General features: G+C 49.4%; 1 protein-coding gene across 1 annotated transcript in view; it reads left to right on the plus strand.

Moving 5' to 3' along the window:
* CEP250 (centrosomal protein 250) overlaps positions 1-13,153 on the plus strand; it is a 28,163-nt gene that overhangs the window by 12,493 nt on the left and 2,517 nt on the right. The window contains exons 19-30 of the mRNA XM_053958694.1: positions 198-332; positions 609-752; positions 1,234-1,514; positions 4,394-4,553; positions 5,129-5,441; positions 5,881-6,008; positions 6,265-6,385; positions 6,986-7,140; positions 8,085-10,601; positions 12,220-12,375; positions 12,766-12,879; positions 13,010-13,060. Of these exons, the coding sequence (XP_053814669.1) occupies positions 198-332; positions 609-752; positions 1,234-1,514; positions 4,394-4,553; positions 5,129-5,441; positions 5,881-6,008; positions 6,265-6,385; positions 6,986-7,140; positions 8,085-10,601; positions 12,220-12,375; positions 12,766-12,879; positions 13,010-13,060 (4,275 nt within the window). The remainder of the gene's footprint in view (positions 1-197; positions 333-608; positions 753-1,233; positions 1,515-4,393; positions 4,554-5,128; positions 5,442-5,880; positions 6,009-6,264; positions 6,386-6,985; positions 7,141-8,084; positions 10,602-12,219; positions 12,376-12,765; positions 12,880-13,009; positions 13,061-13,153) is intronic.

The raw sequence follows: 13,153 nt of genomic DNA on the forward strand, positions 1-13,153 counted from the left end.
GAACAGTAACCAAGAGATGTCTTCTGGGCTGTGTTTTAAGTCACTTCCTGGGAAGCTGTGTCTGCCCTGGGGCAGGCAGTAGCCCAGGGGAGCAGCAGCTGAGTGCTGTGAGAGCACGTGAGCCCATCAGTCTTTGCCTCTGCCACACGGATGTTGCAGGAGAAGTGTGAAGCCCTCTTCTCTTTCCTTCTGTGCAGGTGCTGCTGGAAGAGCAGAAGGAGAAGAGTGCTTTATCAGAGGCACTGCTCCAAACTCAGGGAGAGCTCAGCCAAGCCCACCAGCAGGTCCAGCAGCTCAGGCAGGAGGTGAAAGAGCAGCAAGAAAAGGGGCAGGTAAGTGTGAGTAGGCAGGCAACAGAGGGCAGAGCAGTGACAAGGGCACAAAAGGCAGCTCCTGGGACTGAGGAGGCAAGGGCTGCTTCAGGCCCTGGGAGCACAGAGCCTGGTAAGCTCCAGAGCTCAGCCCCAGGAAGGAAGGCTTGCAGTGGAAGCAGAGCTGGGTAGAGAAGCCAAAAGAAGCAGCTAAAGGAATGGGATTTTGAGGCAGCAAGTGGAACAAGCTGAGCCTTAGGGTAGGTTCTAGGAAGTTGCTCTGCATTTTGTTGCCAGACCATCAAGGCAAATCTGCAAGCTGAGCTGGAGGAAGCTCGCAGTGAAGTCCAGGCAGCACAGAGGAGGCACAAGGAGGAGCTACAAGGCCTCAAAGAGGAAATGAATCTGCTCCTTGAGCAGAGGGAGGCTCTACAAAAGCAGGTGAGTGAAACAGCAGTGGCCCTGCAGCCATTCAGTGAGGGGTCTGTGGCCTTCTTGCTTTTCCATGGCAGAGCAGCAGCTGATGGGGTGATCCCTGGGGCTGTCTCAGGCTCTGGGGGCTCCATGGCAGCTGCTCTGAAGGACACCCAGTGCTCTGCTGAATCTCAGCTGCTGCTCTGGACAGCTGGGCTAGTCCTCTGGGCTGTTGGCCAGCAACCATCAGCATAGATTCCTGCTGGCCTCTCCTTGCTAGCCTTGGTTTGGGAGGTGCTTTTTCAGGTGCCCTTGGTGGTGGGCCACTTAGAGACTGAAACAAGTGGTCCATATCCAGTGTGAATCTGGAGCTCTCAGGACACGGAGAAATGGAAAGTTGTCCTTTGCCTTTCCTCAAAAGTTGTCCTTTGCCTCACAGCCTGTGCTGTGGCTGACAGTGACAAGCTGTGGCTGTAGCCTCTGACTGCTTTGTTCTCTTTGACTGGAGGTGGGAGAGTTGACATCTCAGCTGGCAGCCTGCCGAGAGTCCCAGGAAATTACTGTCCAGAGAGCCCAGCAAGATGTGAGGGAGGCCCAGGAAGAGTCCAGGCAGAAGCTGTTGGAGGTTGAGCATGTCCAGAAGATGCTGGAGGAGGCAGAAAATCAGAACAAGGAGCTGCAAGTGCATCTGCAGAAGTTGGAGAGGGAAAGGAATCAATGGGAAGAAGTGGCACAGCAAAATTCAGAATTGCAGGCTACCGTGGATGCCCTAGAGAAGGAAAAAGCCAGGTAAATGAAGGCCTGTGGGACTCTGCATTGTGGTGAATGGATTCCCTCTTTGCCATCTCTGCACCTGCCAGGGGCTCTGGCAGCATTTCCTAAGTGGCAGATTCTGAACTCTCTGTGCAGTGCAGATACTTCTCCTTGTCTGGATGTTGTCTTTCATTCTCTTTTCTTTTAAGTCTTCAAATAGAGTTTTTCTGCAGACAAAGGATTTTGGAGTAGCCCTTTCCCTCTAGGGGGTATTGTGTTGTTAGGTGGGTGTGTTGACACTGCCCAAGCTGCATTGTAAGGAGCTGGATACATCCATCAGCTCCACCTTGGCTCCTGTAACTTGAAGCCTTTGGGATGTGGATCAGCCCGGTATCTCATGCTTTTTGTTGACATAAGTTGTGTTAAACCCATTCTTTTTTATCTAGGCCAGATGAAGAGAATCACAGAATGGGTAAGGTTGGAGGCACCACAGTGGCTCATCTGGTCCATCCTTCTCCACAAAGCTGCTTCCCAGCAGGTTGGCCCCAGCCTGTGCAGGTGCCTGGGGCTGTTCCTCCCCAGGTGCAGGACCCTGCCTTGGCCCTTGCTGGATTTCAGAAGGTTCCTCTGCCCATCCCCAGCCTGCTGAGATCCCTCTGAGGGGATGCACAGCGACCCTGGTGGGGAGGGATGGACCGCCTCATCCAAGTCATTGATGAGCAAGTTCAACAATAGCGGGCCCAGGAGAGAACCCTGGGGAACACCAGTAATGACAGGCCTCTAACGAGCCCCTGTGCCACTAATTACAACCCTCTGGCTTCTGCTGTTCAGCCAGTACTCAGTCCAGCCCATTGTCCACTCCTCCAGCCACCAGTGTCTGAGTTTCCCAAGGAGGATGTTGCGAGAGACTGTGTCAAAAGCCTTGCTGAAATCAAGGTAGACAATATCCACTGCTCTCCCTTTGTCCACCCAGGTAGATGTTTCATTGTAGAAGGCAATCAGGTCGGTCAGGCATGATTTATCTTTAGTGTATCCATGCTTACCATTCCTGATCACCTTTTTGTCTTTCCATGTGGGGAAGAGGGGACCTCCAACATGAGGTACTCCATCACCTTTCCAGGGATTGAGGTGATTCTGACAGGCCTGTAGTTCCCTGGGCCCTCCTCCATGCCCTTTCTGAAGACCAGAATGACATTTGCTTTCTTCCAGCCCCCAGGCACCTCTCCTGATCTCCATGACCTTTCAAAGATAATGGGGAGTGGCCTCACTCTGGTGTCCACAAGCTCCCTCAGCACTCATGGACACATCCTATCAGGGCCTAAGGACTTGTGGATGTCAAGTATGCCCAGGTGTTCACTAACCCAGTCCTCCTTGAAAGGAAAGTCTTGCTAAGGTGTCACTGCAGGCCCCCAGCTGGGTCATAATTAGCATTGACTCCATGATTGCAGAAGGCCAATCAATTGCTTTATTATATCATCTTATATTATATTATACTATTAAGAAATTCAGTAACCCTTACAGCCAGTCTGATACAGCTTTGACCTAATTGGTCAATCAATCCGAACACCATCACCAGTGTCCAATTAAGAAATCACCCTTTGGTAAACAAATCTCCACAACACATTCCACATGTTCAAAACAGCAGGTGCAGCAAGTGGAGATAAGAATTGTTTCTCATTCTTTTCTCTGATTTTCTCACAGCCTTCCCCAGGACAATGCCTGGGAAAGTCTGTGCCTGCTCTCTGTGGCCAGAGAGCTGCTGCCACACTAAGGGATAGTCTTCCTTCCAACATTCTTTTAGCCGGGTCTCCTGGGCCAGAGATCCCTGAGGGCTGGTCTTGACCAGTACAGACTGATGCAAAGAAAGGCACTCAGGAACTCTGCCTTCTCTGCATCCTCTGTTACCAGGGTCTCCCCTCTATTTAGGAACAGACAGAGACACATCATCCTTGGTTTTCCGTTTGTAACTGATGTATTTAAAAAAACTCTTCTTGATGTCCTTGATGTCCTTGCCCAGATTTAATTCCAAGGTGGTCCTTGGTCTTCTTTGTCTCATTTCTAATTACTCCAACAATCTCTCTATATTCATTTTAAGTGGCCTGAGCCTGCTTCCATCTCCTCTGTACTTCCTGCTTGTGCTTGAGGAATGACAAGAGTTCTTTGCTTATCCACTCAGGTCTCTTGCCCCCTTTGCCCAGTTTCTTGCTCACTAGGATGTATTGTTGAGCCTGGAGGAAGTGATCCTTGAGTATCAGCTTGGATCCCTTTACCCTGCAGGGCCTGTTTGCATGTGCTTCTTTCAAGAAGGTCCCTGGAGAGACTAAAGTTAGCTCTCAAGAGGTCTGTGGTTGTAATCTTGCTTGCTGCCCTGCTTTTTCCTCACCCCCAGCTGAACTCCACAATCTCATTCATACACAGTGCAGCCAAGGCTGACCTCAGGCTCACATCTCCAACAAGGCCTTCCCTGATTGTTAGGGTAAGGTTGAGCAGCGTGCTGTTCCTTGTGGGATCCTCCGCTGCCTGTGACAGCAAGTTGTCATCAGTGCTTTCCAGGAACATCCTGCACTGTGTTTCTTCTCTAGCTGATGGCAGGGAAGCTAAAGTCCCCCACAAGAACCAGGTCCTGTGACTTTGAGGTTGCTTTATGTTGCCTGTAGAAAGCCTTACCTACTTCTCCTCTTGTTTAGGTGGCCTCTAGCAAACACCCACAGGAATGTCACCCTTACTTGTCTGTCCTTTTATTCTGACCCATAAGCTCTGGACTCGCTCATCATCTACCCCAGACAAAGCTTGACACATTCCAAATGTTGCCTGACATAGTGGTCAGCTCCATCAGTTGAGTTGGAGTTGACCAACTCTGAGGCACCCAAGGGATATGAATGTCTCTCATGGCCATCTGTTGCCTTGTTCTACAGGCTGACTCTGTCTCTGGAAGAAAAGGATCTGAGTCTCAGAACCCTGGAAGAAAACAACCTGGCCCAGATCAATCAGGTGTCTCAGCTTCGTTCTGCCCTTACCCAGGCTGAGGAGCTCCACTCAGAGCATAGAAGAGAAATGCAGGAGCTCAACACCCAGGTAAGCTGTGCAGTGGCATCCTCTTCTCCAGGGACACACAACAGCACCTTTGGCTTGGAGGCCCCAACCTCTTTCCCCTGCCAGCAGCACGCACAGCTGCCGTGTTCTGCCCGGGGCTGCTGCTGCACGCTGAGGCCAAGGCTGGATCTGCTGTCTGCCGCCGAAGTTTCCCTCCGTTCTCTCCCAGGTCCCAGCAGGAAATCTGGGAGGGGAGCAGCAGCAGACTCCTCTGGAGCTTCTCTGTCCCTCAGTTAGCAGTGTTGTCCCAGACAGAGTTGGTGCCTGTGCTGGGCACTGAGCAATGTGAGGACACAGAGGTGGCTATGGCAGGCTGGGCAGGGCACTTCCAGCACAGCCATCTCAGCTGCTGTTCAGAGCTGCAGCCTCAAGGATGCCCATTGCCTCCCTTTCCCTCTTTTCTCTACATTTGTCTCCATTGGAATCCTGGCTTCTGTGCAGTCTGGTTTTGGTGTGTTTTTGCCTGCAGTCATTTCTCCTTTGTTGCTCTCCCTATGTCCCACTCTGTGGCCTCAGGAGCAGCCCTGTCCCTGAGGCTCTGTGCATCCATCTTCCAGATCCGGGCCCTGCAGGACACAGTGCTGCAGATGGAGGCTTCCCAGGCAACTCGAGAGAAGCAGCTGCTGCAGGAACTGCAGGAGTCTCGAGCAGGAGAAAGTGCTTTGAGGGACTCTGTGGACGTGCTGGAGGCTGAGGTGTCTGAGCTGCGTGTGAGGCTCCAGAGCTCTGAGAACAGAGCAGAGGCCTTGGCCACACAGTGTCAACAGGCCAGTGGTGCCCACCAGGAAACACAATCCCAGCTGGACAAACTGCTCTTGGTTCTCCACCACATGATCAGGGACAGCAGAGACTTGGTCACTTGGAGCTCAGGCAAGTGTGGGAGGCTGGGTGAGCAGGTGTGGGAGAGCAGGTGGAGTGAGGGGGTGTTCCTGGTCACCCTGGTATCACACACTCACCCTGTCAGTTCAGGCTGACTCAGGCCTTGGGAAGTCTTGACAGCTTGACTTCCCTGTAAACACACAACTCCATGTTTGTATATAGAGAAATGATCAGAGTCAGAAGGGAGAAGGGACCAAGTCCTGTCAAGCCCATGCAAGGGCCAAGTCCATGTCAAGCCCAGGGCCCATGCAGTTGTCTCTGAGGCAGTGCTGACATTAGTGGTCATCAGAATAATGTCATCCTGTGACACACATCCTGCTGCAAGGTGAACTCTAGGACAATGACAAAGGCACCTCCTCCTAGGTAGAGAGGCCTTGTTCTTTGGAGACCACTGGATTCAATCTTGAAACAGAATGTCTTCTCTTTTCAGAAGAGGGTCATGTCCTGGGCCTAACTGCTTCTCAGGCCGGAGATGTCCCTGCAGAGCTCACAGTGGACAGAGTGGCAGCAGCTCTGCAAGACCTGCAGCAGCACCTGGAACATTCCCAGAAAGATCTGGTAATGTGTGTCCAGTGCACCCAGAAATCCTATCTTGCTGTTGGGCTGCTGGACAAGCACAATGCCAAGGCCAGGATGGGTGTCAGTCCTTGTAGGGGAGTTGGCTCACTGGCATGGGGAGGAAGGAGGATGACAATCACATCTACAGTCCAGCTGCCCTCTCCCACATAGCTATTTCTGCTTTAGTGTTTGTAGCCCTTTGTCTCCTGCCAGCATTGGCAATGACATGTGATTCTGATCCTCTTATCTCTTCCAGAATAATGCAAGGAAGAAGATACAGGCCTTGGAGCTGGAGCTGGGCACAGGGCAGGATCAGATGGACAATCTCAGAGCCAGCAATCAGGAGCTGCAGATACAGTTGGATGAAAGTCGGGCAGGTACAGCTTCTCCTCTCCCACCCACTGCCCCATCCTGTCTCTCCAGTGGGGTTCTTTGATGCCACATAGAAAAAAAGGCAGAGGGGAAAAACAACCAGCAGGAGATTTATCCATCCAAGTGCCAGTGAAGGCTTTTTCTTGAGAAAGATGCTGTGGCTGGCAGTGCCACCTGGCTGTGCCATGGCTGATCCTGTGCACAGCTGGAGCCTTTCAGGTGCCGTCTCTGTGCTAAGGAGCTGTAGCTGGATGCCTCAGCTCGATTCCCCCAAACTCCAGGCCCTGCCAGAGCCTCCAGGCTATTGGCCTCTCTGGAGCAGGGCTGCACAGGCATCCCCTTGCCTTTGTCTCTCTTGGGTTGCTCACTCTGCACAAGGCCAAGAGCAAACACACTTTCCTAGCCCTCTGAAACTTGCCCCTTTCATTCCTGCTTTTTTCTCTGCCTGGAAGTTGCCTTCATTTCTGTCAGCTTTGGAGCCCTTGTGGGCTCAGGGCCTGGCAAACTCAGGCAGGCAGAGAAGACAGTGCTGTTGTCTCTGCAGGATGCACATCAGTTTGACTCTGCTTTGCTTTTCCCCTTCTCCTTCCCCTTCCCTGCTGCAGCAATGTTGAGGGCAGAGCACCAGAAGACTTCTCTAGAAACTGCCTTGAAGGAAGAAGCCATTGCCCTGCAGGAAGAGGCTGTGACTCTTCGTCAGGAGGTGACATCTCTGCAGAGGAAATTGGAGAACCTGGAGAAGGAAAGGATGGATGTGCTGGTGAGATTGGCAGATGCCACAAAGGGCCATTTCCTAGCTGTGTTTGCACATTCTGTTAATAGTTCTAAGGAGCACCTTTTTCCAGTTAAACTTTTCCAATTGCATTCTTCTGAATAAGGAAGAAAAGATGTTGTAGTCATGTCAAAGCCCATTAATACTGAGGCTGCTGATTTTCCTCCATGCTGGGCTTCCGTGCCCTAGATGCTTTAGTTCTCAATGTCCACACTGTCTCTATGGACATTGCATGGTTTGGGGAATTCCTCGTGTCCAAACCCACGTTCATATTTCTAAATATCTGGATCTGGAAGGAGGGGTGAGAAGACCAAGTTTGCTGTTAATAGAAAGGTGTTTGGCCTTGGCCATCTGAGAGCAGCCAGTGGGGAGAGAAGAGAGGAAAGCCAAGTGCTGATCCACACCAGGACGTGTTGCCTGCAAGGGGAGAACTCGTCGTGAGTGGCAGCAGAGAATGACAAACTGATCTGGCCATTGCTGCTCCAGGAGAGGGCAGTGGGGCTCTCGGGGATGGAGCCGTGGAAACTCTACACAGGAGAGCTGGGAAACCACTGCTGTCAGCCCAACCCCAGGAAAGGAAATGCTGGGGGTGTTTGCTCTTCCCTTCCTCCCTGGTGGAGAGCACATCCTCATGGCACTGCCTAAATCCTGCTTAGCATGGACTTGAAATCCTGGCTGCAGTTCTGGCAGCTCCTCCCCAAAGGAGCACTGGAGTGGAGCTGCAGGAGGTCGGGGAAGGGCAGAAAGGAAGCTGGGACAGGCTGAGTGAGCTGGGAAAGAGCAGCATCAAGGGGAGAGCCAGCAAAGGTCTGCAGCATCCCAAGGGGCAGAGAGAGAGGGGCAGCCTGTGCCTGCCTCTGCAGCAGGAGTTCAGGTCTGGTCTGAAAAGCAAACTGAGAGAGGGAATGAACCTTTTTCCCCTTGTTTTGCAGCATGAACGGGACAGGCTGTACGCAGATAAAGAAAAACTAGAGTACGAGATAAAACTTCTGGAGGAATCAGTCGCAGCCTCTGAAACCCGAGCAAATACAGCAATAGACAAGAATCACTCCCTTGAACAAGAACTCCAAACCGCCCTGTCCATATTAAAAATTAAAAATGAGGAAGTGCAAAACCAGGGGAAGAAAATGGAGATTCTTCAGAAAGAGGCAGCAGAGACCAATGCTTTGCAGGAGCATCTCACTCGTGTGACTGCCATCCTGTCAGAGAGGGAGGAAGAAATGAAGTTGTACCAAGAGCAGATTAGAATGTTGGAAAAGCAGAAAGAAATGCATAAAACTACTCTTAATCAGGTTATTAAGGACATAACAGAGAAAGAACAGAAGGTGGAATCCCAACAGGAACAGATACAGGAGCTGGAAAAGCAGCAAGAAAAGCAAAGGATTGTTTTAAGCAAAATGAGCCAAGAGCTGGAAGAGAAAGACCAAGAGATCAGATCCCAGCAAGAACTAATAAGGGAGCTAGAAAAGCAGTTAGAATTACAGAACTCTGCTGTCAGCAGGGTGAGCAAAGAGCTGGAGGAGAGACACCTGGAGATCAAATTCCAGGAGGAGAAAATAATGATTCTAGAACAGCATGGTGCAGTACAAGTCAGAAATCTGCTTGTGGATCTTGATGATATGAAAGGAAACCTGAAAGAGAAAAGGTTGGAGCTTCTTTCTCTGACTCAGCAGATTCAAGAACTGGAAAAGGAGAGAGAAGATGTGAAATCTCTAAATGCTAGCCTTGAACACCTCAGGACTGTTCTTAAGGACAGAGAGAGTGAGTGTGACACTCAAAGGGAAGAGTTAAGGCTCTTGCAGCAGCACAAGGAACAGCAAGACAGGCATCTGCAAGAGCTTCTTGGTAAAGTAGAAATCATGACACTTTCTTTAGATAAAAAAAATCAAGAGCTTGAGTCACAACAAAAGCAAATGCAGGAAGTTGAAGAAGTCATGGAGATGCAGTTAAAGACTGTCCGTGACCAACTGGAGCAGACCTTAGCAACCTTAAAAGAAAAAGACAGACTTATGGACATCCAAAAGCAACAAACAAGGAGCTATGAGGAAAAAAAAGAGGAACAGATTAATGTCTTGCACAGAGACTTAGAATACTCTAGGACAATATTGAAAGAAAAGGATTTAATGATTGAATCTCAGAAGGAACTGATTGAGACCTTCCAAAAACAAAAGCAAGACTCTGAACAGCAGAAGCAAATTCTGCAGTGTCTTCAAGTGGAACTAAAGGAAAAAGAGCAGGAAATTTTGTCCCTTAGAAAGCAATGTGAGGCATGCAAGGAAAAGGAGGAAAAGCATGAAGCTGAGCAAAGAAATTTCCATGCAACAACACTGACTCTGAAAGAAAAAGAAGACAAGATTTGTGTTCTGGAGGATGCCATCACAAAACTTCAACAGCAGAAGGAAGAGACAGCGGTGCAGACTAAAGCCATACTGCAAAAACTAGAATACACTGAATCTTCCCTCGAAGCTAGAGATCAAGAGATAGTGTCTTTGCAAGAGTACGTCCAGGACCTTCGAGAGCAGAAGGAGGTGGCAGGCAAGCAGGCCAAAAGTCTAGAGCAGGATCTAGACAAAGCAAGCCAGATATTGAAGAAGAACAATTTTGAGTTCCTCAAGCAGACAGAGCAAATGAACACGTTCCAGCTTCGTGAAGAAAGCATGAAAGTAGCACTAACATCATGCCAGAAGCAAGTGACTCTACTTGAGGAAGTGGTGAGGAAGAAAGATGAGGACAATGATGCTCTTAGGCAAAAACTCCTGCATGTAGAAGAAGAACTGAAGACTTTGCAGAATCTCCAGCTTAGGCTAACTGAGAAGAATGAAGAGGTTAGACATAATGGAGAGCAAGAGCTCCTGAAAGAAGCCTTCCCTGAGAGAGAAGGAGAGATCAAGGCTCAAAGTGAGCAAAAGCAGTTAGAAGTGGAAATAAGAGCTCTTCGGGAAGATCTCCAGCATGTTCAGCAGACTCTGATAAAGAAGGATAAAGAGATCAAGTACCAGACAGACAGAGTCAAGTATTTAAAAAATACTCTGATAGAGAGAGAACAAGAGCTTAGGAGGCAGAGTGAACTCCTGAAAGAATTAACATTGGCTTTACAATGGAAAGATGAAGGGGAAACCCTAAAGAAACAAATCCAAAAACTCCAAAAATGGGAGGAAGAAGTAGACAAGAGAAAAATTCTCCAGGAGAGAGACCATCTCTTGCAAAGGCAGAAGGAAATTACCCAACAGTTGGAAGCTGAGAGGGAAGCCAATGGCGAAGAGTTGGAATGTGTGGCTGCTGTTTTGAAGCAGAGAGAAAGCAGAGAACATGAATGGAGAGAGAATGCTCAAGTCCTGAGTGCTGCTGCACTGAGCAAGAGTGACATGGCCAATGGGAATCTGAAGAAAGAAATAACCATCCTGCAGAGAATGATTTCAGAGAGAGACACAGACCGATTTCATCAACAGGTAGGCACTGGCATTGACCTTCAGTGCACTCCAGTGTCCCTGAATCATTCCAGTGCTGTTTCCCATGAAGAGGTGGGTCTCTATCCCTGTCAGTCCAGGCCTGCTTGGGTAAAGCAGCCCGGGCTGCAGCAGGCAGCCTTGTCTGTCTGCCTGGCTCCAGCCAGAGACCATTGACTGCCAGATTGTTTCCTGGCTCGCCCAGAATGACTGATCCAGCTCTGGAGCTTGCTCTTCAAATCAGCTCCAGGCCAGAAGCTGGGCATGGGGAGCTGCTTTTCCTGTGCCCATGCAACATGTGGGGGTTTGGATTTGGTGTGGGAAGGAATGGCACAGATGAGCAGAGCGATGAACTAATCTGAGCAGAGTTTTGTACCAAGGACTGAACAGCAGCTGCACTGCTGATGCTTTGAGGATGTTTCCTGAGATGGAGATTTCTGAGTGACAGCTTTTCTAGTGTATTAAAAGAAAGGGAATTCTTTTATTGCCTGGTCAGGTTAAATGCTTAATTATGCATTCAGGACATGTTTGTACTGCAATCCAAAAATCACGGAGGCAAACTTGTGTGTATATTTCCAAAGTGAACTTATTTAGGTCCTGCTAGTGGAACAGCTGCCTGTGCTGCAGCTTTGCCAAGAATTTGCCTATATTCTGGTTTCCATTAGTATATTGGCATGTAAAAAATGCTACTAAGAAAACACTGTATGTATGCATTATACATTTACTTATGACTTGAGAAATATTATTTGCAGCCTGATCCAGGATGCTGACAAATATTGAGAGCTGTTGATGGGAAGTAAAGATATGACAAGGGCAAGAAATGTGAAAAGAGCATGAGATTTCAGTTACATCCATGTAGGTCAGGTATGCAAGAAAATTCAGACAGGTAATGCAGTGGCATCCACACAGATTGGTTTACTGCTGATACCAAGACTGCATTTATAGGGGCTCCAAGGAGCAGTTCATGTAGAAAGGCACAAAGGAGGAGGAGGTGGCTCCTGACTAAGTTCCAAGCAATCCTTATGGCCTGATTGATAATGTGGTATTTTCAAAGAGCAGTTCTGTATGAGGATGTAACAGGTAAAGAGAATAGAGAAAAAAACTGAAGTGTTTTATCATTGCAGAAATGCATGCTTTACCCACACCTTGCACGTTTGGTTGTTTAAGGACCGAGAGTAGAACTGTAGGTAAGAGAATTTACAGTGATGATCAAAGAGGATGACCAAAGATGGTAATTAACTTCCCCAAGAGGAGTAAATGTTTAAGTATTCACAACTGACAAGAAATGGTTGAGAGTGAGAGGTGGAGACACTACAGTGCTTTGTAAAACCATGAAGTGTCTGGATAGGAAATTAATGCTTCCAGTCTCTGAAAACCAGAATGGGGAACACTGAAAAAAAAAACTGTCAGGAAGCAGATCCAGAACAAAGTACTCAATTCTCCAAGGGGATTTGGAGGAGGGTCCCCAGAGAGAGAGTGTGTTGTTTTGGCCTATGGACAAGGAGAAGGACCTTAGCACTGTCCGTTCCTGCTGTGGTCACTCTCCCCAGTGTATTGATTCTGACACCCTTCTAACCTTTATGTGGCACCAACTCATGGAATCTCCTCTCTGAATGCCCAGCAGGCTGTTGCTGAAGGGGAGCAGCTGTCACGGCTGTCAGAGAAGAGACTCATGTTGCAGAGCCTGGAATGTCTGCAGCAAGCAGTTGCAAAGCTGGAAGCTGAAAAGGTGGAGCTCAAGCAACAAAACACTGAACTCAGGAGGACTCTCGAGCAGGTAAATTGGGCTTTCGCTGCCTCTGCAGAGCCTCAGGCTCCTCTGGAACTTGGCACGTTAGCCCAGGCAGTGCTTTGGAGAGCTCTGCTTGTTTCCTCGCCTCTCCCTGTCCCTGCTGTGGGCACACCCTTTTGTTTGTTCTCTCTCTTGGGGCAGCCCATGGCTTTCACAAGGGCACCTTCACTCCGCTGCCTCCCTCCCCGGCCCTGTGTCCCCGCACACACACTGGCCCCTCTTGCACAGCCCCCAGCGAGAGCTTTTTGCCCCCAGTGTTGTCTAGTGCAATTCAGGGTCTCAGAGCAGAGATCTCCTTGCCATGATGTCCGGAGGTTCTTTTGCTCCATGTTTGCTGACAGGTTTCTGTGACCCTCTCTCCCATCCAACGTGCAGGTGGAACACGAACGGAGGAGACTGAAGAGATGTTTTAGGGGTCGGTTACTCCCAGATGCCTCTGAATTTTCTCTCTCTGAGTCTGATCAGTGCAAGTTGGCTGCTTCTAGACAGGTGAGAACAACATTTTCCTTGGTACGAGGAGAGTGGCAGCAGCCCTCCAGTAGAGACCTAATGGAAGTCGAATATTGCCTGTGGATGTGACCGAACAGACTGAAAGAGCATCCTTTCATTTTCTTCACAGGAGGAGTCTCATGCTCACTGCACTCAGCGCTTAGCTGAATTACAGAACCAGGTGAGGAGTAGGAAAACTTTCATCAAAGGTAGCTGTGGCTGTACTCACGGGCACAGCTGTGCATGCTGCTACAGCCTGAGTTGTGTTTGGCTC

This window comes from Vidua chalybeata, chromosome 17, assembly GCF_026979565.1.
Source record: "Vidua chalybeata isolate OUT-0048 chromosome 17, bVidCha1 merged haplotype, whole genome shotgun sequence".
Taxonomy (NCBI): domain Eukaryota; kingdom Metazoa; phylum Chordata; class Aves; order Passeriformes; family Viduidae; genus Vidua; species Vidua chalybeata.